This window comes from Zonotrichia albicollis, chromosome 6 (assembly GCF_047830755.1).
Source record: "Zonotrichia albicollis isolate bZonAlb1 chromosome 6, bZonAlb1.hap1, whole genome shotgun sequence".
NCBI lineage: Eukaryota > Metazoa > Chordata > Aves > Passeriformes > Passerellidae > Zonotrichia > Zonotrichia albicollis.
The window spans coordinates 426627-451288 of record NC_133824.1 but is presented as its reverse complement, the minus strand read 5'-3'; the positions used below and the strand labels follow the sequence as shown (position 1 = coordinate 451288).

General features: G+C 42.3%; 1 protein-coding gene across 4 annotated transcripts in view; it reads right to left on the bottom strand.

Annotated features, from left to right (window-relative positions):
• Positions 1–24662, bottom strand: part of LOC102072960 (nesprin-2) — a 181891-nt gene that overhangs the window by 58005 nt on the left and 99224 nt on the right. For all 4 annotated transcript variants that reach the window (XM_074542222.1, XM_026796308.2, XM_026796309.2 and 1 more), the window contains exons 63-84: positions 22139–22264; positions 19627–19821; positions 19016–19090; positions 17831–17950; positions 16957–17064; positions 15149–15361; positions 13304–13471; positions 12220–12339; positions 11187–11299; positions 10424–10565; positions 9411–9542; positions 8706–8858; positions 8256–8465; positions 6952–7053; positions 5795–5914; positions 5434–5634; positions 4900–5073; positions 4310–4441; positions 2841–3037; positions 2490–2622; positions 1663–1845; positions 1080–1226 (exon numbers count right to left, since the gene is read on the bottom strand). In XM_074542222.1, the coding sequence (XP_074398323.1) occupies positions 1080–1226; positions 1663–1845; positions 2490–2622; positions 2841–3037; positions 4310–4441; positions 4900–5073; positions 5434–5634; positions 5795–5914; positions 6952–7053; positions 8256–8465; positions 8706–8858; positions 9411–9542; positions 10424–10565; positions 11187–11299; positions 12220–12339; positions 13304–13471; positions 15149–15361; positions 16957–17064; positions 17831–17950; positions 19016–19090; positions 19627–19821; positions 22139–22264 (3264 nt within the window). The remainder of the gene's footprint in view (positions 1–1079; positions 1227–1662; positions 1846–2489; positions 2623–2840; positions 3038–4309; positions 4442–4899; positions 5074–5433; positions 5635–5794; positions 5915–6951; positions 7054–8255; positions 8466–8705; positions 8859–9410; positions 9543–10423; positions 10566–11186; positions 11300–12219; positions 12340–13303; positions 13472–15148; positions 15362–16956; positions 17065–17830; positions 17951–19015; positions 19091–19626; positions 19822–22138; positions 22265–24662) is intronic.

Sequence of the window (24662 nt, the reverse complement as noted above, 5' to 3'; positions counted from 1 at the left end):
GTGCAGAGAGAGAAGTGAGAAACTACAAGCAGAGTGAAAACATAAGGGAATGTCTTCTTATTTCAGAGGGTATTAGAAGAGAGTAGGAAAGGGCTACATGTTTATCCAGTAGTGCCCAGAAAAGTCACTAGGGAATACCACAGTAGCCACAGCTGCTTCCCTCTAGGAATTTGTGGCTGTCATCCCAGCTTTCTTCTCAGCACACACAATCCCACCTTGCTGACAAATGCAAAAGACACACCTACAAACCCACCTCTAAATATCCAAAGTGTTAAGAACAGCACCTCACCTACATGTCCCTACTGCCAAATCAAGTGATACAGACCAAAATGTTACATATGTGCTATACCAAGGCACTTGGAAAGAAATGTTTGCATTGGCACTTGCCTTATGTGCAGCACCGAAGTGGCTGCAGCTGCAGAACTGTCAGCCTGTCTGAGCCCTGGGCAGAGCAAAACAGGGCTCTGTGGGGATTCATGCCCTGAGGCTGGGCTCCCTGGCATCTCTGGAGAACACAGCATGAATCCTCCTTGTGGCTGGAGCAATCAGCCTCTGCCACTCATGCTCCAGCATCTGAACAAGAGTCTGCTGCAGCCTCTCTCTCTCTCCCTGCAGGGATGTTCATCTTGTCCCTGTTTCCTAGCAGGTTATTTCTTTTGATGACCCATAATATTCACACTCCCTGTTCTCTAGTTAAATAGATTCAGGTTATGGAGCTCCATTAGGGTATTCCTTGTTAAAAAGACAGACTAGAACACAGCACAAACACAGAGTCTGTCCTCCTAAGGAAGGAAAGCTTTCCTGCTAGTCACATTTTACCATCTAAATGCAAGAGACAGAACAGATGAGACAGATGGGACAGCATGAGAAAAGGAGATTACTGCCCAGCAGGCAGTAGCTGTATTGCAGAACAGGCAGTGGTTTGTGTGTCGTGGAAGCATGAGGTTGTATAAAGGAGGATGTAACAGCATGTTTCAGACTGAGGAACCCACTTGAGAGCAAAGGGAAGGATATGACAGTGCCTGTAGGCTGCTTCCACCCTTTTCACAGCAGGCCTGGACTTTCAGTTTCCCATTTACCTTGTACTTCTGAAGGAGGGTCTTGACCTGGGCAGCACTGCCTTGTGAATTTACTGGCTCCTCACGTTCCTGCTGCTGTTCCACATGGTCCAGCCAGGCCATTAGTTCAGCAATAGCTTCTCGTGATGAAAGCTTTTCCATCTGAAGCTGAGGTAAAGCATATCATGAATCCTCTACACTCTACTTGTTAGAAATACCAAGGGAAATGGCATTTCTATTTTTAGAAAGGCTCAGGCACTATAATCGCATTACTGGGGCATGAACTTGAAATTGAGCCCTGTGCTCCAGAGAGGCAAATTATTTCTGTTCTAGAATTCATGAATTTGAAATAAAATTCTTTCTCATTCTGAGTAATTCTTTCTAATTTTAAGTAACAGACCTCCATGCAAAATCATGAAGATAATAAATATATTTAGAATAGCCCAGGAAGAACACAGTAATATTTAAACTGCAGTACAATATTTGGGTTATTCTGAAAGCATGGCGCAGCTAATTCAGAAAAAGTCAACTGAATTCCAGCAGCAGCATTTTAACATAATTATTTAACTTGAACTGAGAGATGGCAGCAGAGTTTCTCACTCACCTGGTGAAGCTTTTCTTGGATGGTTGGGAGCTGTGTAATCAGTTCTCCCCATTTTTGCTCAAATTTTGCCAAGGATGACCTAAGTGCTGCAGTATCAGCTTGCTTCACATGGAGGAGCTGGCTGGCAGTGCTCACCACTGATGACTTCAGGGAAGATTTTTCATCAACTTCCTTAGAAAATGTCTGAGGTGCACAGGATGAAATGAAACATGATGAAATTTAAGAGAGGGTAAATATTTATATATCTATTGAAATGAAGACAAACCATATTTTCACAGGATGAAATACCTCAACAAACAGATTTTATCAAGATGGCAAAGATCAGAAAATCTAAACATGTTCTGGCACATAAATCATTTTTTTGCCCACCTTGATATCTAGTGCTGAATGCCACCTTTTGCTCCCACAGAGATTGAGATTATCCTGATCCCCACTTCACACAGAGGTCCAGGGAGCAACCCCAGTCCTCAGACCTCTGGCCAGCTCACATCTACCAGTCAAACCTTATGATGCTTTGCTTTCCCGTTGTTGCTTCTGTCTGGCCTCACACTGGGGCTGAACCTCCTGGCTATGCAAGGGGAGCAGGAAAAGATATGAAATGTAATTCAGCATGTTCCTCTTTCCTGACTTTGGCTGACCACCTTCACTCCTGTACTCCGAGCCCACACTCCAGGGTCAGCTGTTGAGTGGCTTTGGGGCACACAGCCTTTCAGTGCTGTATTATGTGGGCGGCTCAAGGGTGTGGCAAACAAAAAAGCCTCTCAAAAGGCTCAATTTCACCAGAATTCACAATGTCTTATCTAAAGCTGGCAGCAGAAATTACTTACAAACAAACTGCTGATGTTGTCCCTGATGGTGGCAAGATCTTGTGACACATTGAGAGACTGCTCCTTCCAAAAATTCATTCTCTGCTGAGCAGAATCCAACCATTTCATCAATTCCTCTGAGTCTCTGTTGTAGCTACAGGAGGAAACAAAACACAGAAACACATTTCTAGCTGAGGCTGGGATACATTACTCAATCTCCAAGTTGTCTTCCCTGTGAGAAGACACGTGCTATTCTGGCACCTCTGCTACTGCATAACCCTACAGAAGCATGGCTTCAGCTGACATCTATTAAAAAAATCACAAACTAATGTCTAGCTCATATTTCAAACTGTTTTTATGTGTTGGACCCACCTGACCAGGAGTTTCAGTAATGTTTGAAGTCTGTGTAGCTCATGGCCAACTTTTTTGGTTAAAAACAACCACTGCTCTTCCAGATTCCCAATCTGGCTTCTTATTTCTGGACAGTTCACAGCAGTCAGCAATTTCTTCCCTTCCTTCACCATCTGGTACAGCCTGGCATGCTTTTCATCAACACTGCTTTTGATTTTCTGTCAGAATATGGGAAGTTTGCAAAACAGTAACATTTTAAAGACAGAAAACACAACTAGAAGAACACACATCACTTGTTCTAACTTCTTAATCATTACATGCAAAAGGGACACAGATTTTTGTGGGTTTGTTTGTTTGCTTCCTCTTTGTTTCCTTTTATTCTGTTCTCTTTTTGAAACTGTGAAGCTCCACAGTTTCACCCTGCACCAAACATCTTCGAAAGCTTTATGACTTTGTTCCTGAAGTCTTCAAAGACAAATAAAGACTTCAGAGTGAAGAGCTAGTGAAGAATATAAAAAGCCAAGGAAGACCAGGCAACTTCACATCAATGGCTGTGCAAATTTTGCATCTCTCTTGTCTCAGTGCATCAGGAATCAAAAGCACCAGAAGGCCACTATGACTGTAAACATCTACAGTTGATTTATTACAAAGGCTTTACTGTAGCTCAGATTTTCCTGTGAATGTCCAGTGATTTCTTTCCTGCAGTCAACTAGATTCAATCATTACAGCACTTTTCCCCTTTAATAAACTTATTAATCACTTATTGAACACTCATCAATTTGCTTTTATTAAACACTTATTAATTCAAAAAATTATAACAGAGGATGTCCTCTGAAAACTGAGAAAGGTTACACCTGTGAAGCTCTGTGCACCGGCGGAGCACTCTCTGAAAATACATCATTGAGGTTACTAAAAAGCTTTCTTCTTAATTTTATAAAACAACCATAAATGCTGCTTTTATATCCTTATACTTAAATGCATTTATAATGTGGATAAAATATTTCCAGCTGGAGCTGAAATTGTAAATAAAGATGTAGCTCTGTCATCAGAGATGCAGCTGCAACCAGTGTTATAGTAAGAGTTCAAATATTTGGTATTTTCAGATATTTGAAAGCACTAGGTTGATTGTCCTTTTCCATAGGTTTTACACTGTGGCATGAAAACAATTTCTGTATTACAGAGAAGTGGCACTTGCTGTCCTTGGGATCCATGACACTGCACAACATCCATCTTACCCCAAATACTTTCCTTTGAAGACTGAGTTATAAAGTAGTTATAGTCAGTACTCCCACTAAAATGGACTTGGAGCCCCTGGCTGAAATTAGCAGCCCAATCTTTCCCTACTTTAAAAAGTCAGTTTTGAGCTTGCATCCACACACAGCTGAGGAGATGAGGCAGTGCCCTGCAAATCATCTCCTCATATACTAATTAAATATTTTTTGCCAGTTCTACTGATGCATAAAGAAGAGCAGTGACAAACACATAAATACCTCTAGAAGTGCAATCCTTTCCATTAATCTTTCTTCAGTTTCTTCAACCAAACTGACAGAAGGCAACACAGAGGCAAGTGCTTCTAACTCCTTATTGAAAACCAGGCATTCCTCATCAAATACCACCCAATCCTAAAAAATACATTGAATTGTTTACACAGCACACATCCATTTGCATTTCAACACACCAGACTCAGGCCTTAATGCCTTCTAAAACATCAGCAGCTCTTGCTTTAATGAAATACAACAAAAAAATAAGTGAATAATATATAAATATCAAAGTGAGACATGATTTCACTACAGATGAATTAATTATGCACACTTCAAAATCTTTAAGGATTCTTATTTTTAAGTGATGTATACAATTTTTTATTCTATAGGGATGTTCTGAGATTATTGGTTAAGTTTTTGAAATTTTATTTTAAAGTAGTGCTGGGATTTTTTTCCTTTTCTTTTTACTGTTGCTGTCCAGTGGAATCAGAAAAGGACAACTACTAGCCAAAGAATCACTGGTAGGACAAGAGCTGCCCCAGATGCAACTTTTCTCCTTCCCTCCAGGTTTTACTCTTGGGTGTCTTTTGATTTATTACCTTTAGCAGGCTCTCTAAGTGTATACCATACTGGCAGGCCTTCTGCTCCAGCAATTTGACCTGATTGACCAGCTCTCTCCAGAATTCCTCTCTCTTTTGCAAGACAGAAGGACTCACTCTCTTGGAAAACGCTTCCATGTAAGCCATATGTGTCATGAGGTTGTGGAAAAAATCCTGGAAAAAAACCCCAGGTTAAAGCTTGCTCTCTAAGAGAGATCACACTCCCACAGCAGGAGTTCTAAGGCTTAAGTAAGTGGGTAGGACACAATAATCCTTTGGGTAACTGTAAGAAAAATGTGTTTTCCTCACACAGCTATGTGTTCTGAGGTAAGAAGAAATAGCAATTTATCACCAAAACTGGTGCTGTTTTGGTCTACTGAAAAACTTGTCTTTGTTTTCTGCACATACACCAGTCCCTCCCCTTTGCTATGAGCCAGTCACTCTCCTCCACTACCCTGGAGAGAAACCAGTCCCAGAAAACTGTGCTCTCCTTGCTATGGTGACCTGAGCATTGCTGTGGACAACACCTCATACCTTGTGATTTTTCAGGTGGGACTGCAGAGCTGCTCTGCTCTTTGTTAGGTGCTTTGGATCTTGTGCCATCTTCTCCCTTCCAATAGCTACCAGCTCTCCAAACCCACGAAGCAAGTCCTCATACTGGCTTTCACTGATGGCAGGGGAGTTCAGCTCCACATACTTTGCTTTCAGAATCCCCCACATGTCATCCAGAACATCCTAAAAATGCAAACACTGTGCAGTGATCCATGAAGGACAGAAATGAATCCCAAACAAACCCACAGAATACAAAATAACCATCAGCCTTTTGATGCTGTAAATGCATTGCTTAGAAGAATCAAACCATGCTGAGTAAGTGGAAGCTGTACTGTGCTCTTACCTCTAATTTATAAGCTTCCTGGATTAAGGTGATAGGTAACTGCAATCTTTCTCCATGGCCTCTCAATTTTGCTACTTGGTTTTCAAAGCTTTGCAGCTCCACAGCACAGTCACCAATTTTCTGGATGAAGGACAAAATTAACTGTTAGGAAGAGTTCCATTCCAATAAACTTTCCATTATCACTGGTGGTGCAGTGAATCCAGTGGCTGGACCTCTCCTGTGCTAGCACTTCAGAAAATACAATGAGTTTATAAACTAAATGGACAAACATGGCATAACTTTCTGTGTTCACACAGCACAGCCAGGAAGGGAATTCAGGTCTTGTGTCTCAGGACAACCTTCAACATGCCTTGCCATTTACTAATTCAAGGGAAGCCATTAAAGGGAATCATGGACTCAGAAAGCAGGTTTTTCTTATGAATCAGAAACACTCAGAGACTGAGACAGGATCCCTCTGAAGGAAGGAAAGCTATGTACTTCTGGCATTCCTTTTCCAGGGGTGGTTACCTAACAGAATATAGCCAGTCCTTGCTAGGGAATTCAGCAGGGAACACAGCTCCCAGTCTGGTAGAAAATTATGCCTCTAAGCAAGGTTAGAGCCTGTAAAAAGAAAGGTTCAGAATACCCTCCCTGCTTTGGTAATAAGTAGGTAAATGGCCAATGACCATTCTGGGGAGGACATGCAGTCTGGTAATTTTTAATTTTCTGATAATCCCAATAAAGATCAAAGAAAATAGTTTAACTGGTCAAATTCCATATGATAAAGTGCTCATAAATGCTGCAGGACAAGATGGAAATACCAGAGTCCTACTCCCACAAAGAAAAGGTAGTTTGGCATAAGAAAAGGTATAACATGTGTAGCTCTCTTCCTTCTCTGCCATAGCAAGGGGGGTATTTGCTCTGGGAGGTTGGGGAAAGACTGGTTCCTCCACTCCAACCACTAAAATGTCTGGAATTAGGTCTGAGTATGGACTGGGGTGTAGTTAAAAAAAAAAGGGGTGGTGGTGAATATGGCAAATACTGAACTCTCTCCTCTTCCCATTGTAAAAACCTAAGTTAGACTCAAACTTTAAAAATTATGAAACTTTACAAATTGCAGAAGGCTGGAAATAATAGCTAATGCTGTAAAACCTCTCATTTCCTTCAAATAAAATTACCTGGAGCTGTTCAGAAACATTATGTCCACGTAGTTCATTCAAGCATTGTTGCAGAGCAGCTTTTTTCTCAGTTAACTGATCATAGAGTAGCCTGGTTTGATTCTGCAAAAGAAACAAACATCAGAAATATATCACATTAACAGGAGTATAGTAATGACCACACAAAAATGCACAGCAAATAAAATGATTACCTCTTTAGGTAAATGCTATTTTTTTTTCTCTTAAACAAACAAACAATCAAAAAAATCCCACCAAAATAAAGCATATACATTATGGGCTTAAAGCAGTAATGGACAGGGGAAATTCTGAGTCTGTGTAGTATATAAGAAACAGATTACTCTGTCACTGTGATCCTCTGTGACTGTAAAAAACTGGGAAACTGGTAAGAGAATCAAACTATTCTCTTCTGAAAATGGGAAAATGAGCCCATTACTGGGGGCTGATGGAGCTCTATGGATTCTGCATACATAAACATTGCAAGACCAGTTCTGTGGCTGTTTGGAGACAACATCCCAGTGTTCCTCAAAAGGGCTGATTTATTATTCAGCAGTAAAGGGCCAGGATGACTTGCAGATGATGAGCACACTCGAGTTTTGCTGGACACTGCAAATTGTATTTCAAAGACCAGACTCTTCCTTCCTTAGTTCAGACTAAAGACCTGATCTGAATATTTTCCAGCAATAGTTTTAGATTTAGCACATCACAAGAATCTAAAGAAAAGTTTCTCACTATCTGATTTTCCAAGAAAGAACAAAAGAGGGAAAATTTGTGCAACTATGGCTTCTGCTTCTGTGGCACAAAATCTAAAGGAACAGTAAATGCAGTGGGGTCAAATCAACCTCCAACATATTGCTAAAAATAGCCCAGTGTCAGACATGGCACCACAAGGGAGGAAGCCTGCCTCTCCTGAGGACACAGCAGCTGAAAGAATACATGAAACCCCCCTTGGCATTGCTCCTACACACAGAAACTGCTTTAGCCTGCAGCTCAGCCTGCATGGATCCCAGGTTACTTCCACACTTTCTGCATGCAAATTTTATCTACTGTGATCCAGGCCCCTGTGGCAGTCAGCATTGCAAACAGCACTGCAACCAGCAAAATTAATCTGCTTCTTGAGAGGCCAAGACAAGGGTTTTAAGTAGAGAAAAAAAAAAAAAAAAAAAAAAGAAAAAAAAGAAAAAAAGAAAAAAGGAAAAAGAAAAAATAAAGCCCATTAGAGGTTGCTCATCTGTAACCCAAATGCATTAACACTGACAAGCCTAACAGATGCTGTGAAACAAGATGTGCATTTGGCAGTGGAGTACCAGGTAATTGCTATTATGGTCCAGCCCAGCTTTCATGGAGCTGCTCCTTGAAGCAGTGGCAGCTTGAGTTTGTTCCAGCCGTGCCTGCAGGTTGTTAAAGCACTCGCAGAACACATCTGTGCTCCCACCAGCGCAGCTGATGGACTTCAGAAGATCATCCTTTTTATCACTCAGATCAGCATGAAGTTTTTGCAGCTCCACAGACAGAGTCTAAAAGGTTGAAAAAAAAGCAAAATGAGTGAAAATGGTCTGTGCAAAGACTCTTGCCTATAAGAAGCAGCAGGACTCGAGTTGATAATTGTTAAAAGCAACAGGCCCAAATCTGAGCAATACAAAATAGTTTGGCATGGTTATTCCTGAATAAAGCCAGAAGAACAGAGAGGAAATACCAGGCCATATATATTCTGCTGTAACAGGAATCCACTGGGGTTTGGGATTTGGGGCAGTTACCTCATAGAGAGCTTGCTGCACAGCTGCCTCTTCAGTGGAGAGCACAGAGGTGTTCAGCATCTCCTCCATGTTGTTCAAACACCTGCTGATTGCCAGAAGCAGCTCAAACAACTTTCTGTCCAAATTGGAAGAGACTTCTTCTGCCACATTATCCTGGATAAATGCAAGCCAGTTTTCAGTATTTCCACCCAAGGCATGGCTAACATTCATTCACTCAAATAAGGTTAGAGGTTTTCTCAGCTAACAGTGAAATGGAATTAATGAAATACTGAGGGACAGACTTGGATACATGCATGTAACATTCAGAGCTGTCAAGAGCAAAGCTGAGACAATGACCCTTTATGTACTGGACAATGGCTGTGCTCTTACAGCTCTCTAATCTCAGGCATGAACACAAGAAGTTTGTCTTGTCAGCTCCCATCCTGCAGATTTACTGAAATCATTCACAGGCTCCTTGCTTTATACAGTCTGAAATTTTTACCCACACTAGTAAACTTTTGGACTCAGGCAGAAGTATCATAGTGGAGAACTTGGAATGTCTCCTCTCAAAATCCTCAACCTATTTCTACATTACAGCCCATACCCAACACAAAAGCTCACTACAGTGAATGCCATTTGCAATAATAGGATTACTGGCTGTTTCCCAGTGTCCTGGATCTAGAATCCCTGGGGTTTTTTGCAATGCTTAGGACATGCCATTTTTACCTGTGCATGCACCACATTTGCTTCCTGGCTCAGGTCTCCCAGCTGGACAGTGTAAGTTTTCAGCTCTTCCACAGTTGGGGTTCCTGCACCTGAGAATGTGCCTCGAGGCAGCATGTTCATCTTTGTTGTGATCTAACATTTGGAAAAAGAACATTGCAATTAGAACAGCTGAAATGAAGACAGGCTATAGGCAACACAATAACACTGCTGTCAAAAAGCAATAAAATATTCAATGCACTGATATAAAGCACCTGGACAGCAGGGTACCCTTTTCACTGGCAGAAGTTGGGCAGGCTATGCCTTGATGGGAGCTTGACTGAAAAATGAGCCTCTGATTCCCAGCTTTATGGGCTACAGCTGAAGTTTGGGTTAAGGAAACCCTACTGCCCACTGCAGGGTAAGTCTTGCCTGATGACATTCATCCTTTTACATGTCTGATATTCTTCCATGTACTGCAGCAATTTCAGAGGACAGAAAATCTAATAATTCTAATTAATTATGAACAAAACTGTTAATAACAGGAATTATAGTTTTATCCAAGCAGTCTGTTCAGAACATACAGCTCAAAATCTGCTTTTTGATGTGTGAGAATGAGAGAACACAATGGTGAATGGCAGAACAAAATTTAAGCCAGAGATTTGCTTTGACCAAAATGTTCTCTCTTGTGGGAACTGAGATTTCACCCACATCCACGGGAACCAGCTGTGAGCTTGCTGGATAACTACCTCAGTGCTCCTGGAAGAAGTAAGCAGATAACATCTACTCTGAAGATTAACCACAGGGATTCACCTAAGTGCTCCCACACTGTGCTCAGCAGTCACTACTTCAGAGACATGATTTACCTCAAAGTAAAATTAAAAGACAATTATGAAAACACTGTGCAGTAACAATCTCCTCTGGAGAGCCCTTGCACAGATTTCGGTTATCTGATGGAGAGCCATGCTACTGTGAGACAGAAAGATAAACTAATTGCTGTCTACACTATCAGAGTGTTTTATGGAACTTAAACAAACCTGAGGTTCCACAAGCTGGCAGAGAGGAGATTTCATCTTTGATGAGAGTTCCTGTTGTAAATATTGCCATTTATTACCCATTTGATCCTTTGGGGCTAAGGTGGCATCAGCCTGCTTGCTCTTTGAGTCAGATTCTCCATTGCTGTATGGAGAAAACATTGTTAGAATGACAATTACTGAAGCAGAGTAAAACTAGGTTTCTTGTATAAGATTAGTTTCTGTGGTTTGTGCCTCAAAAGCAAAGTGAAGCCAAGTGCATGTAGGATTATTAATCCAAGCTTTGATAAACCTGGACTTTCCCCTCTGCATGAAATATATCAGAGGCCTGCTGGCAGCCTCCACCTCTGGAATGACAACTTGGGGAGCACAGTCCTGTAGGAAGTGCTGGTTCTGTGCTGGAAGGTGTCTGATCCCAATGTCCCCTTTCTCAAAGCTGCTGCCTTTACACTGGCTGGGAGTGCGTGTGCATTTGTACAGCCATGGCTGTGAACAGAGGGACCCAGCCTGCCTTCAGATGGGCCTGATTTAGCTCATGGCAGGTGTCAGTCCTGTCTGCTAGAAAGATCTGAACTCTGGAGTCAGCTCAGTATCACAGAGGCTGTCACCTAAATAAGCCTCCATTTCTCTGGACTATTGATGCCCCAATCTGCCATTTTTCTTCTAATGGCACACAGAACCAAAGAACAGAACCAGGGGTGCCACTTCAGCAAGTTTAGGCAGTTTTACATCACTGAATCTGCTAACTGATTGCGTTACTCTGTACCTGGATTCTGATTTTGGAGTCATGCTGTCCTCAAGCTGTGGCTGCATTTTTTCCACACACGACTCAATAAAGTCAATGAGGCTTTTCTGCTCAGCTGCTTTTAATTTCAGGTCCTGTGCACAGAGAAGAGCATGAACAGTTATGTGAACTGTAATAATCCGAAGGGATGATTAGGCTTTTTCAATCACATTTTATGTGAAATCATTTAGCAAAGAAAAAAAAAAACTACCTCTGTCAGAATAAAATGCAGTTTATGTATGAACATAAATCTACAGAACAAACCATTTTCTGCAAACATGCATTTTTATGGAATATATTTCCACCTGAGCTAAAGTTTTAAAAGCAAAACCCAACCAAAACCAAATTACATATAGAAACTTAAACACCACTGACTGCAATCCTTACATAAAGAAACAGGTAAGGGAAAATGGGGATTTGCTCAGATATGACTGTGAGTTCCATTAGTTAAAAGGAGAGTGTTGAGTGAAAAGTGAGCAATACTAGCAGCTCAAGCTGGACCATTTTCTCCAGTTCTTTTCCAATAGCAAGAAAAAGGCAAAAGTTAATTTACAGTTAGCAAAATAGAAGTAATTTGCAGAGCACAGAACATTACAAGATTTTTATACTGTGTTAACAACAACCTTAAAAGTCATAGTGAGTTAGCCCACGGGAATTTGTTCACAAAACTTTAGTTTTAAACTTGCCTTCAATAACAATATCAGTGTATAGATTCAGATTTCATATATATCAGTGTTTTAAAGCTAGGACTCTTGCCTTGTTTCACAGTGATTCAAATGGCATCACTCATCCCTCCAATCTCCTAGCTTTATATTACTAAAACTTTTGAACAAGGGATTTTAGGGGTAAGGCCTTTCTCCATCCTGACAAACTCCCCAAATCCTGGAGGAGATGGGCAGCTGAAACCAGCCCTTGACAGAGCTGATCCCACAGGGAGAACTGCAGCAGTGTAAGAGCAGCTGTCCCCAGCCCACAGGGGACGTGGAGCAGCCTGGCCTGGAGGAGAATTCATTACCTGGGGCTGCTGCAGCCCATTGTGCCAAGGCTGCTGGGCAAGGGGCACCTGGGGTGGGCTACAACCATCAGAGTGCAGGATCTCCAGGGGCTCTGGGTCCATCCTCTCCCTGCTGGGAACCTGTAAAGAGACACTCATTGTGGGAAGGCTTCTGGACATGACAAGAGAGCAGAACCCCACAGGTGCAGCCTGGGGAAAGGGCAAAAGCTGCCTTGGAGTTACCACACACAGAATCAGCAGCCATGAAACACAACTGCTGCTTTTGCAAAGATTTTTGTCCAGTTGAATTTACTGAAAGTTTTAGCATCCTAACCATTCTAACCTTCTGCCAAGGTCCTCACATGTGTTCCCCAACAGTTACTTTGCTTTCTTTGCTTTTCCTGCTAGCAAATTGGGTGATACTAACACTCCCTTCTTTTTGTTTGACCAAAATACAGGCATGTGCAATTTATTCTTATAAATCTGGTCACACATCTGGATTGTCAACCTGTGGTCACAGAAGTATTTCAACACAAGCTTTTACCAGTGCTAATTCACACCAGAGGGACTGTGGCTGCTCTTAAGCAAACACATCAGGTGGGCTCCTCTGATTCCTCACACAACAGAGCGAATGAGCACTGAAGCCAGGAGTTATCATCTCACCCACTGGGAAACTCAGCAAAAACTGTGCTGCTCTGGTGCAGGAGAGCTGACAGAATCACTGCATTTAAGCATTCTTCAAAGAGAAAATTACTAAAAGGTCTCCCTGCTTTGACACTGTCACAGATAAACATCATGGACTTTTTGAGGCATTTAAAACCAAATCAAACCCTAAGTCATTTTCCTGTGCTCTTAGCAGAATGCTGGCCTCTGTCACTGAGCACTTAGAGCAGAAAAGATGCTGTTCAGAGACTCATTAAAAGTCCACTACTTGTAGTAAACTACAAGTAATTATACAGCAGTGTAAAGTAGAATAATGGCAACTCTGACATTTCCCCCTTCCTTGCTTCACAGGGTGAGCTCTAACTGTTCTTCTGCAACCACAGACCAATAAAGCAGCAGGACTCTCAACTCTTGCCCTGCAGAACACATTCACATGCTTTACCTGCTCTTCACTGTGCTTGTCTTGAAGCATCATCTGGACATTTTCCAAATTGCGCTTCACCTCCTTCAGCTTCAAGGAAAGAGCCTCTGTCTTTTGTTGGTAGTCTGCACTATCTCCACAATCTTCCAGTAAAGAAAGGACCTTTTGTTCAATCTCTGATAACCTCACCTAGAAGGGACAGCAGATAATTACTCATTCTCAGAAGTGAAACACTCCTTTTCTGACAACATTCTGAAGTCAATGCTCACACCTCCCCTCTCTGAAGAGAAGAGAAACATGCAGGGGAAAAGACAAATAGCTGCAATCCCTCTAGATTTTCTCCAGTGTAGTCCTTTTATCCTTTTATTTTATACAGAGTTATTTTTAAAACTGTTTCAAACAAGAGCATCTGCAGGAGGCTATGTTAACTCAGGTATCAAGTAATAAAAGAGGAGAGCAGAAATGACAGACTCCATTTGAATTCAACCAAGAAGACAACACACCTCAGCAGGGGAGAAAGAGGCAATGCACACACAGCTCACATCACTCTTTGGGAGGAATGATGCTGAACTACCAACACATAGGAAGGTCTCCATGTGACAGCCAGGCCATTGTAAACTGCTGGGATCTGATTTTTGATCCAAGCTGCTGTGAATCAAAGTGCATCCTTGCATACTTTAAACTCACATTCTTAAGGTGAGCATGGAGAAAGGTACCATGGGTCAACTGCAAAGTAATCAACTGCAATAAATTAATTGCTTTACATCATACATCCTTATCTAGAGATTGTTTCTCTTTCATTCTGTGTAGATCTTGACTAGAGAACTTTCTTCCCCTGCCCAAGCTCATGTCCTAATACTGAGCCAGATTGTTTGAAGCTGACAGGCATTCAGCCTGCTTGTTTTCACCAGCTGGAGCTGCCCCAGTGAAACCTATGCTGACAGGAACCCTGAATGGGATCCAGACACAGCCAGCTGCTTTAAAGCACTCAGGATCCCAATTCCCACAGAGTTCAGCACCTGAGCACTTGGCTGAATCACAGCCTCAACCCAGAGGCACTCCAATTAAAAACAACCACCCAAAACAACAACAAAACAGCTGGTGATGTCCCCCAGTCATTTAAAATGGGGACATTTTGGTTTTGTGAGTGAAATTTGTTGCTCTAGGTAGGCTCAGTGCCTGAAGCCAACTGGCGCCACAGGGAGCCTCAGCCCTGTTTTAATCTGCACATGCTGCATGCCAGGGCTCCCTCGTGCCAGTCCTGTTTTCCTCCTCCCATTTTCACCAACAGGTACCACCCACCCCTTTTGTTCTGCTGCCATGGGGGCAAAAGGCTGCCCTAGGTGCACAGCAGTAGGTACAAATATCACCACTGCTCACTGAGGGCAGGGGGAAAGCCGCTATTTTTCTGTGCTGGTAGTTTATGGAAAAAACTGAAGAAGTAGAACTTAGCAGCGTGGAAGGTTTCTTAGACCAGTCTTTTAAATCATTCTGACAAGCAGAAAGTGAAAATGTCAAAAGAAAAAAAGACTTTTGTTTCTAGCTGATTTATTATGATCAGGACCAATGAAAAATTGCCTTTTAATAGAGGATTCAAACTACACTCAGCCATGGTTTTGGAAATAATCCAAATCAAACCAAAGCCTTACATATACTCCAGAATTCTACCTAAATCCCCTGGATGCATACAGATCCCAATTCTAAAATCAGATATTTTAACCAAACCCTGGCAAAGCTGAAGCCAAGCAGTGACCTGCTCAGTGCAGAGGGTGAGGGAGCTGCTGAAGCAGGAGAGAGGAGCAGGCACCGTGTCCTTCCTGCAGACACAGCCCAGGGAAGGGGACGGCAGCAGTGTCACCTCCTTACCTGGCAATCAGCAAGCTGTGGCTCCACCATCTGCTGCCTTTGGGGGGTCTGAGGGGCTGAGCCCAGGGACATTTTAGTTTTGGCTAGCCATTGTTCCAGCTCTGCCACCTGGGCCTGGCACACCAGGAGGATGGATTCTGGCTCAGGCCTCCCTCCATCCAGCGCTGACTGCGAGCCCAGCGCGGCGCTGGGCACTGGAGGCGGCTGCTGGCTCTGGAGGAAAGCACATCAAAGCAGCCCGGTGAGCCACCTGGTTTTGTAATCTCCCTCCCCTCCCCTTAGCACTGAGAGATGATTAACTTCCACACTCACAGAGTGTGGAAACAACAAACCCCAAAACAACTCCGTCGCCGCGTTCCCAGCCTTGCGGGATGGGGGGGGGGGACCACAAACCAAGAAGGAAAGAAGGGAAACTCAGCAGGCAGGTGAGCCAAGATCTGGTGTAACAGGTTTCCAGGCTGCAATTTGCATCTGCAGGGATCTACCTGAGCACACAGCTATACCTGTGAGTGATGACTCACCATTAACCTGTTCTCCCCTGAGGAGAGATGTTTTTCTGTGGGAGTTACACAAAAGCAATGCAGTTGGAAGCTGCAAAACAAGCTCTTGGACAACACTTACAAGCTACTTGTGTGTTGTCAGTTCCAGCAATTAAATATGCTTTACTTGGGCTCTAGATCATACAATTAAAAAATTGTGTATTTTTAAGGACGTCTTGTGCAATTCTTCTTAAACACGCTCCTTGAAGAAGCAATATTGCACTGCACATGTCCATAACAAAAGTCCAAAGTACTTGGAGATAAAGAGCAGTGACTTGGAAGGCTGCACAGGCTGTTTATGCCTCCACACATGCAAATATTGGTACTCAGTAAGTAAATGAAGCAACACTACAAGAACAGAATGCTCCCCTGGCTCCAGAGCACACATTCAGGCAACTGAGATGGCCAGTGCTAGTGCACAAGCTTCATATTAAAATGAGATCTGGCAGGGAAAAAAAGAGAGCCAAAATGCATTGTTCCAACTATCAGTGTCATCACAGAATGATAGAACAGTTTGGCTAGGAAGGAGCCTTTAATGGTCACCTAGTTCCAATCCCCCTGGCAGAGGATATTTAAAAAAAAAAAAAATCTTCACTGGAAGGGTTATCAGGAATTGGAACAGGCTGCCCAGGGAAGTGGTGGAATCAGCATCCCTGACGTGTTAAAAAAATGTAGGACTTAGAGATATGGTTTAATGCTGAGCATGGTGGTGCTGGGTTAATGGCTGGACTCTGTGATCCTGGAGGTCTCTTCCAACTTAACAACTCCAGGACTCTGTGATCCCAAAAGCTGAAGCTGCTCTGCCACCAGACTGCTGCTCCTGGCCTTCCTGGAGCACCAATGTCGGCAGACACTCGTTTGTATTTAACCTGCTGCCCACTCTTCTCTGAGCCTTTGCATGTCTTCCACAAAGCAGCAACACATGTCAAGCTCCTCAATTCCTCCTGTAGCTGCCATTTAAAAATTCCATGGCTGATGTATGTTTACATCACTCAAACTCCCCATTCATGCCTGTATGAATGACAGCAGCTTCCTTGCTGAAAATGATCCATTTTCCATTTTTTTTGCACTAGAAAATTGCACTTTCAAGGAGCAATTGAAAATTTATCACCCAGAGCCAACAGGAACAGGCCCACAAAGGGTTGCAGGTATCCCACCACATCATACTGCAGCAAACTCTAGCAGCAAAACCACACTGGACCAGGGCCTCTGCCCACTAGGGAGGCACACAACTCACTCAGGTCACCCTGGTCAGGACTGCAAACTCACCACAGCCAGACTGCCATCGCCTGTGCCAGGACCTTCAGGGCCCTCCAAAGTTTGCAGAGATATTTCTCCATCATGCTTGCTGTGTGATTCAGTTAAAGCATCCTCATCCTGGAGAGAGAGGCAATAGTGGAAATATTTCCTGTCTTCCATACAGGTGTGCAGTAGTGGAGATGTGGCACTTTGGGACATGGTTTAGTGGTGGACCTGGCAGTGTTTGATTTATGGTTGGACTTGATCTTAAAGGCCTTTTCCAACCTAAGTGACTTTCTGATTCTATGTTCCACTGCCTTGTTGTGCTAGAGAAGCCTGGAAGAGCAGCAACCCCTCAACCTACCGTGGTCCTGGCCCAAGAATATTCACAGAGAGCAATTTTGTTATGCCTGAGGCACTGATGTACAGAAACAAACAACTGCAGCTGTCACAACATTACTGAGGCACCATGAAGAGCAGAACAGAATGGCACCAAAACTGTACCTCGTTGGGTGTTCCAGACACTGATTTTCTCATGTGCAAAGTGAACATCTTCCACAAATCATCTCCCACATTTTTAGAGCCTTTTCAGGTATCAGTGGAACAAGCTGCTGCTACTAAATGTGCATTCCTGCCCTTGGGGGTTTTGTGAAGCTCAAAGGGCATTAAATCATTTAGATTGGAAAAAATGCTTAAGGTCACTGAGTCCAACCAGTATGTACAACAGAAAAAGAGATTCTGAATGGCAAGATTTAGTGTGAGATGGAAGATATGAATTTAGCCACCTTGTCCTGCATTCCAAACTTCTCTTGCAGTGCAGGCTTCAGCAATACTTAGGACTCATGCAGAACTTTTCCACAAAGATGAGTTCCCACCTCCACAAAGGGAAACCTGAGTGCATTACCTGAACGATGCCATCTGACAAGGTACCAGAAGACCAGGAGGTTGCACTGTCTTCCTTGGGCCTTTCATCATCTCCTTCTGAAGGCCAAAATCTTGCATCTTTCTCTGTGGCTGTACTTCCCTTTGAAAGCAGTAACAGCTCAGCTTTAGCTTCTGACCATGAAGCTCAGATATTTCTCCAGGCAATGTAAAGCACTGCAAACCTCTCATAACGCTCTGCTCTATTTCTGCCTTGTCTATCTATCCATATTTGTGTTTCCCAAATCCCACCTCTCTTCTTGCTCTATAGCTCTGCTGCAAGGTGAGTGGCAGCTGGATGACACTGATAATGTTCTCTAGAGACTGCAGAATATTCTCATTTTTTACAATATTAAAAAAAAACCAGAAAAATAAAAACCCAAACAAACCAACAAAACACTATCTGTCTTTCTGCAGTCCTGTCTCCAAAAATGTCCTACATGTAAAGAAAATTGCACCAGTGAAGGTGCAGAGTGAGAAACCCTGAAACTGAAGTGCTTGGATCAATAGTGAGGCACAAGCTCTCCAGGCTGTTTGGACTTCTTTTCTTTGTCTTGCCATGAGGATTTTTTCCCAAAAGCAATTAGCATTGCCCCTCTGCAGTTCACCTGGGCATTCAGACCCCTCAGATTCAGAGCAACCAGTAGGGCAGTGCCTCCCAATGTACCAGAAATCTCTTCTATCCAAACTTCATTCCCATTAGTCTAATCTCACCCTTTTTTTCTTATGTTCAAACATACAAATAAATTCTGCTATTTATGTTTTGGAATTTCAGAGGCTAATTCTTTCTGAAATCCACCTCCACATGCAAACATTGGTATTTAAGGCCATATTTTGCCTTTAACACTTCCACAAAGGGGGCATTAGTTAATAGGCAATCCCACCAAAAGCAGGATAACACCTAACAGAACAAGGTGCTGTGTAATACTGGCACTGGAATATTGGTCCACTGGCTTGAGTGCAATTCCTTTGTATCCTGGAGTGATAACAGATAATTTAAATTGTTCTGAAATATTCCAGATTTTCACATTTTTCATAATTTCTGCTTTACCAAAATCTTTTGTCTTACATACACAGCTGTGTACATATATATTATATATATATATACACATACATATATATATTATACATATATATATAAAAAATATATAGAATACACTGGACTCACCTTGCTGTGTAAAGAACAGTCTTCTGATTCTTCATCTAAGGAAGGCAGAAGAGATATCACTCCTCTTTTTTTCAACTACAAAAACACACACAGAGAGACAACCCAATTAATCATGACAAGAACAGCAAAAGCCTCTTCACTTCTGCCTGTAAACCAAAACAAATTTACCACTTGAGATCCACTTTTGGGGAAGCACTGAACATCTGGCAACCTACATAAAAGTGACTGAAAGCTGCAGGTTCTAAGCACCTCTGAAAATTGGGATTTGATGCTGTTAGGTTTCAACAGCACAGCTACAATAGGGACAAATTTCATTTTGCCCCATGAAAATAATTTATTGAAAATCCCAGAACAACAGGTCATCAACAAAACTACACATGGAGCACTTTGCTGATGATTGATGCAAACATCATGTTGGAAGTGAAATGCTAAGAAATAACCAGAGGCTCACCTCTCCTATTTTCTCCTCACTCTCTCAGTCCTTCTGAACACAAAGGGGAGGAGAGATTGATTCACAGGGGCAGGGGTGCTCCTCTGTCACATGCCACTCCTCTAGGAGCAGGAAGGGGTATTTACCTCCCCTCTTGGCCCTCAGGGGAGTGATCACTTACCTGCTGAGGGGAAACAGCAGTCCCAATCAGGTCACTCTGGGCCAATACAGAAGCTGGGGGTTCATCTGCTGCTTCAGGCACTTCTTGCTGTAGGCACTGGTGAAGCTCAGACATGGAATTCTTCATCCTGGTAAGGAAATCTTCCTTTCTTTGGCACAGCTTTATGATTTCTTCTTTTACAGCTTCCATTTCTCCCTAAGGAGCAACAACATCTGTAAGCATCCATTTTTCCCTTTTAACCAAACAGCAATGTAAAAGATGACACCAGGGATGCATCTTACTGGTACTGGGGCTATTTCCCCCTTGTCCTTTTTCTGGGCTTTGGGACAGTTCCCCATTGTCACTGCAGGAGATGTCCAGGTGCATGCAAACCAGCAGCAGCAGATCCAGCTCAGGACAGCCCTTGCCACTTGTGAAGCAGAAGTTGGCAGTGTGGAAGGAAACGTGGCAGGCTGGAACAAATTCTAACTAGGTCCTGCATATCCATGAGAGCAGCAGCAGCTTCCTCCAGGACCAAGGGAATGCAGATGGGCTACATTGCTCTGTGTGTCACAGAGTGATGTTCCTTCCAAGCACCTTCCCTGGCAGCCTGAACACTTGGGAATGCCCTGAGGAGGGCAAAGCCAGCAAATGAGGGTAGCTCAGGGCTCAGTCTTTGCTAAAGATGGCCCAAAGGAAAGAAACCATTTGGTGGGTGTTGGGAATGTGGCTAGGGCCAAAATTATGCCATGTCTTTGAATGTGATACTGGGAGAAATAAATGGACCCCAACAAAGCTGAAGGAAAATATTTAACGTTCTGTAGAGACAAACAAAAGTAACTGCACTAACAGACGGGGAAATAAATCTGTCTTGGTCTTGATCTCCTTCCTGGCCATGACTACTCCTCCAGCCAGTGTTCTGCCCTTCAGAGTTTTCTCCAGGGCTTTCCTCACCACCCAGCCTCCAGGTAAACCAAGAAATCCCAGCAAATAACAGAGTAAGACAGGACATGGAATGAATTGCCCTACTCCCTCCATTACTGAAAGTGCTAAAGCTCTTTGAAGCATTGTTACTTGCTCAGAAGAGTGAAACCTGGCTAAATATCCCTTTGCACACTGGGCTTAGTTGATCACAGCAAGCTTTGATGCCAGGCTTGAAGTGAGAACAGCCCTGGCTCCACACCAGGCTCTGTCATTAGGGATGTGATGCAGGTAATAATCTGTGGCAGATGAAAGCAGTGAGGCTGCTGCTCCTGTCTCCTCTACAGCTTCTGGTAATAGCTCTGGGGTGGCAGCATGACAGGAAAGGTGCAGGGAAGAACTCCAGCAAATTTTCAAAGGACATGGGAACTCTGCTCTGACAATGCTTTCTTCCTTTTGTACATTCAAAACCACAAGATAAAATCATCCAAAGGTAAAGGAAAGAAAATGTCATTGAAATGAAGTAACAGATATCCATGAAAATTTGGCATGATTTATGAATGTCCACTAGGAACAGTATATCTATTTATTTCACTGCAGGAGACTTGCCAGCATAATGTGCCAGCTACTCTTTTGCAAACTTAATTAGCCATAACCTCCTCAGAAACCAACTCTTTCTTAAAATCACTTCTTTTTCTGAAATCCTCCAGGAACATGGGCGATTCCACTGCCCACTTCTCTTCATGCAATGCTGTATCTGCCAAGTTTTCTGCTAAAACAAGAACTACTAACCATAAAATCCTACACTCAGAGACAAAAACAAGGAAGAATCAGGAAATGAATCATGCTGAGCACTACATCAAGCCTCCAACATCCAACCAGCTGACAGCAGAGCAGCTATGTACTTAGGAGCCTACTGAGTGATTATAGTTATTAGGCAAGTACAGTCTAAGTGTATTAACTTTACTGTGACTGACTGGAAAAAACTGAGCATTTCAGAGGCACTTTATAAATAGTTATTACATTTAATTAGTAATTTCCTGACTTCTGCAGTGCTATCCTTAAAACACATCTTATTTTTGCATTAAAAACATCAATTCATCCATTACAGAAACAGCTGACTGTAGAGAGAAAAGCAACAGATGTTTACTAGAGATGAAAACACAGTGGGGCAGTGAGGACAAAGAAAGGAGTGCAATGAATCTAACCCTAACCAGAATCCCCAAAAGTGGCATTGCATGACCAGACATCAGAAAGGGACTTGGCTCTCTCCTTAGGCATTATCCCAAGCTGCCACCTCAGGAAAATTAGCAGATTGCTGAGCACAGGTAAGCTCTCAATGTTGCATATTGTTTCATCAAAACAGCACTCAATTTTTCTTCCAAGTTGATATAGGCACAAATGACACACCAAAATCAGAAAGGAGTATACTATGAAAGATATACCCAACTTGCAAAGTAATATTAATTGTAATCCATTGCATGGTCACACTATGGCATTCAATTGCCTGCTAGACTGTGGTGGTGAAGGGAAGCACACCCCTATTTCTCAGTGCTCTGCATCATCATGATTAGCGTTAGTCAGAATAAGGAATGAAAAGAATGAAACCCACCTCTGGACAAGGAGTCTTCTGAGCCTCTGGTTGATCTTCATGTGATATTTCCCCCAAATTGTTCTTAAGGAGTTGTTTCAACTTTTCAATTTCTTCCTCACATTCTTCTGTTTTCTTTACAGTCTCCTGTGAAATAGGAATCTCCATAAATAATTTTGAAATACGGAGTACATAAACAAACAAGTCAGTAAGGAAGCACAGTTGAACTGAAGAGTACTGAAGCCTCCTTTGTACCTGCAGTTCTGAGTACTACAATCTGTATTTGCTCTGCTAACTTTGCACAACCCCATCCCTCACTAAGTTTATTATTCACTTGCTAAAGACAAACAAGCTGCTCTACCCACAAGGTGAAGTATGGTGGAGGATTCTGTCTTGGAGCCCCAGAGCAGAACTATGAATTTGGCTATGGAATGGAAATGGAGCAGACTTCACCACATCCATTACAACTTATAAAACGTTGTGAAAAAGGGAGAAATTGAAGGGTTTCATATAAAGTAGAAAGCCTGACTGGTTTTTAGTGGTGCTCAAGTCTTTACTGCCAGTGAGTTCTGCAAAACCAAAAATGAAACTGCTCAAAATGAACTGGGCTGTACACCAGGCAAACACTGCAGCTCAGAGGATAACCCAACCACACTGCCTGACTATTTGAATAGTTCCAATAAAAATGATAAGCATTCCCAACATATGAACAACTTCTGTTTACATGGCTTACAGGAAAACCCATTATATGTAATAAACAGCCAAATTCACTTTTACTCATTTGACATTGACAGCAAAATCTCATTGCCCCCCAGGCTCTGCTGTCCATGCAGAAATGGGCAATCTCCCCACACACTCATATTTGTCAGCCACAGCCTTCATGATGTCTCAGGTCATTAGGAAACTGTCACATCTACAAGTCAGAATATCTTGTGAAAACACTGAATATGCCCAGCACTTGGTGGCTCTGTGTTTCTGGACCCAGAGGCTGACAACCAAATAACAACAAAGGGCTGTTCCTTCCTGCAAAAGGCAATAAAGAAACAATGAAGTCAACAGGCTTGATCCTCTTGTGCTGCTGAATGACCCAACAGGTCAAAGATCTCACTGTAAAGTGTTCACAGAGCAAAGAGTCTCCTGCTATCAACAGCAACAGTGCCATTTCTTCAGTCACTTCTTCATAGCAGCACTCCCTCTCAAGAAAATGCAGGCTAATAAAGTTCTAAATAACCATTATTATTCTACAGGTGTTAAAAGTGAGAAGAAACTACTTTCCTCACTTAAAAAAAAGAAAACCAATTTGAAGGGGAAGATATTTGTGGCCTATAATCTTAGTGCCACAGGCAAAGAATCAGAGAGGAAAGAAAAAGGAATAGGTCTGCTCTGCTTTGATGAGAAAGGTAAAAAAGACCTCCTAAAAGGAAGATTCTCTTACTCATTGCTTTAATTTGATATGAATAGGACTGTTTAGTAATAAATTGAGTCCTACCTCAAATTTCCTAGACTAACTAAAGAGTCTGAATATTTTGTATACAGACTCCAGTGTCTTCTGTCATGGACCAATATGTGAATATAGTCACTTACCTGAAGATAATTAATTAGTTTCTGTCTTCTACTCAGGGAAAAGAAAATCTGATTCTATCCTTTATCCAATATAACAAATTATGCCATATATGTGAGACTGGATATCTTCCTACAAGTTCTGCCTTTCTTTTGAGTTATTTCCTGGTTAATAGTTGCTCTTTACTTTTTATATCATGCTAATTCCAGAAGACCTACCCATGGAAAAGGCCCACCTACCTACAGAGTATTTGTTTTGGAAGAGCTTACTGAAAATGACACCAGTAAATCATCAGATATGCAAATAATACCACTTTCTTGCACTAAAAATCAGTAGAAGCAGATGTGGCATCCAAATCTTCTTCCTGATGACGTTGTTTAGGTGTGGAACTTAACAGGCCATAATAAAAAAAACAGAGGGCAACATTCAACAAAGTCACTTAAACTCCTGTCCCAGAGCATTTTCAGAATCTATGACAAGCTTTGTTTCTGACTTACTGTTTCAGGTGTTACAATGCAACTTAATTATACAGAAGTTTATGGTGCAATATTCCATTGCCTCGTCCATAGCAAAATATGGGCAAACTCACCCAAAGACTAATCCCCAGGGGGGAAAAAATGCATATATTTGTACAGGAGGCTTGGCTCCCATTTGCTTTCCTCTCTAGCAGGATTCTCACCACCTTTTTAATGCAGCACTCAAAATGCCATGGTTTAATGGCTTTATCCTTTGTTACACCTCAGCTGCTGCTACATTTGTATTGTAGTGCTGCTGCTTTCAACCCATTCAACTGCACTGGAAAATCTCTTTTGCACAGTTTGACACACTAGCTGCCAAGAATTGCAATTTTTCCAATCTGTTTTCTCACAAAGAAATTTCACTCAGCTACAGATTGTTGGGTGTCTACAAGATAAAGGCAAATGCTGAGCAAAAAAATGTCACGGCTTTACAAAAAGGAGAAAAATCTAAAATTTGACCTAATAT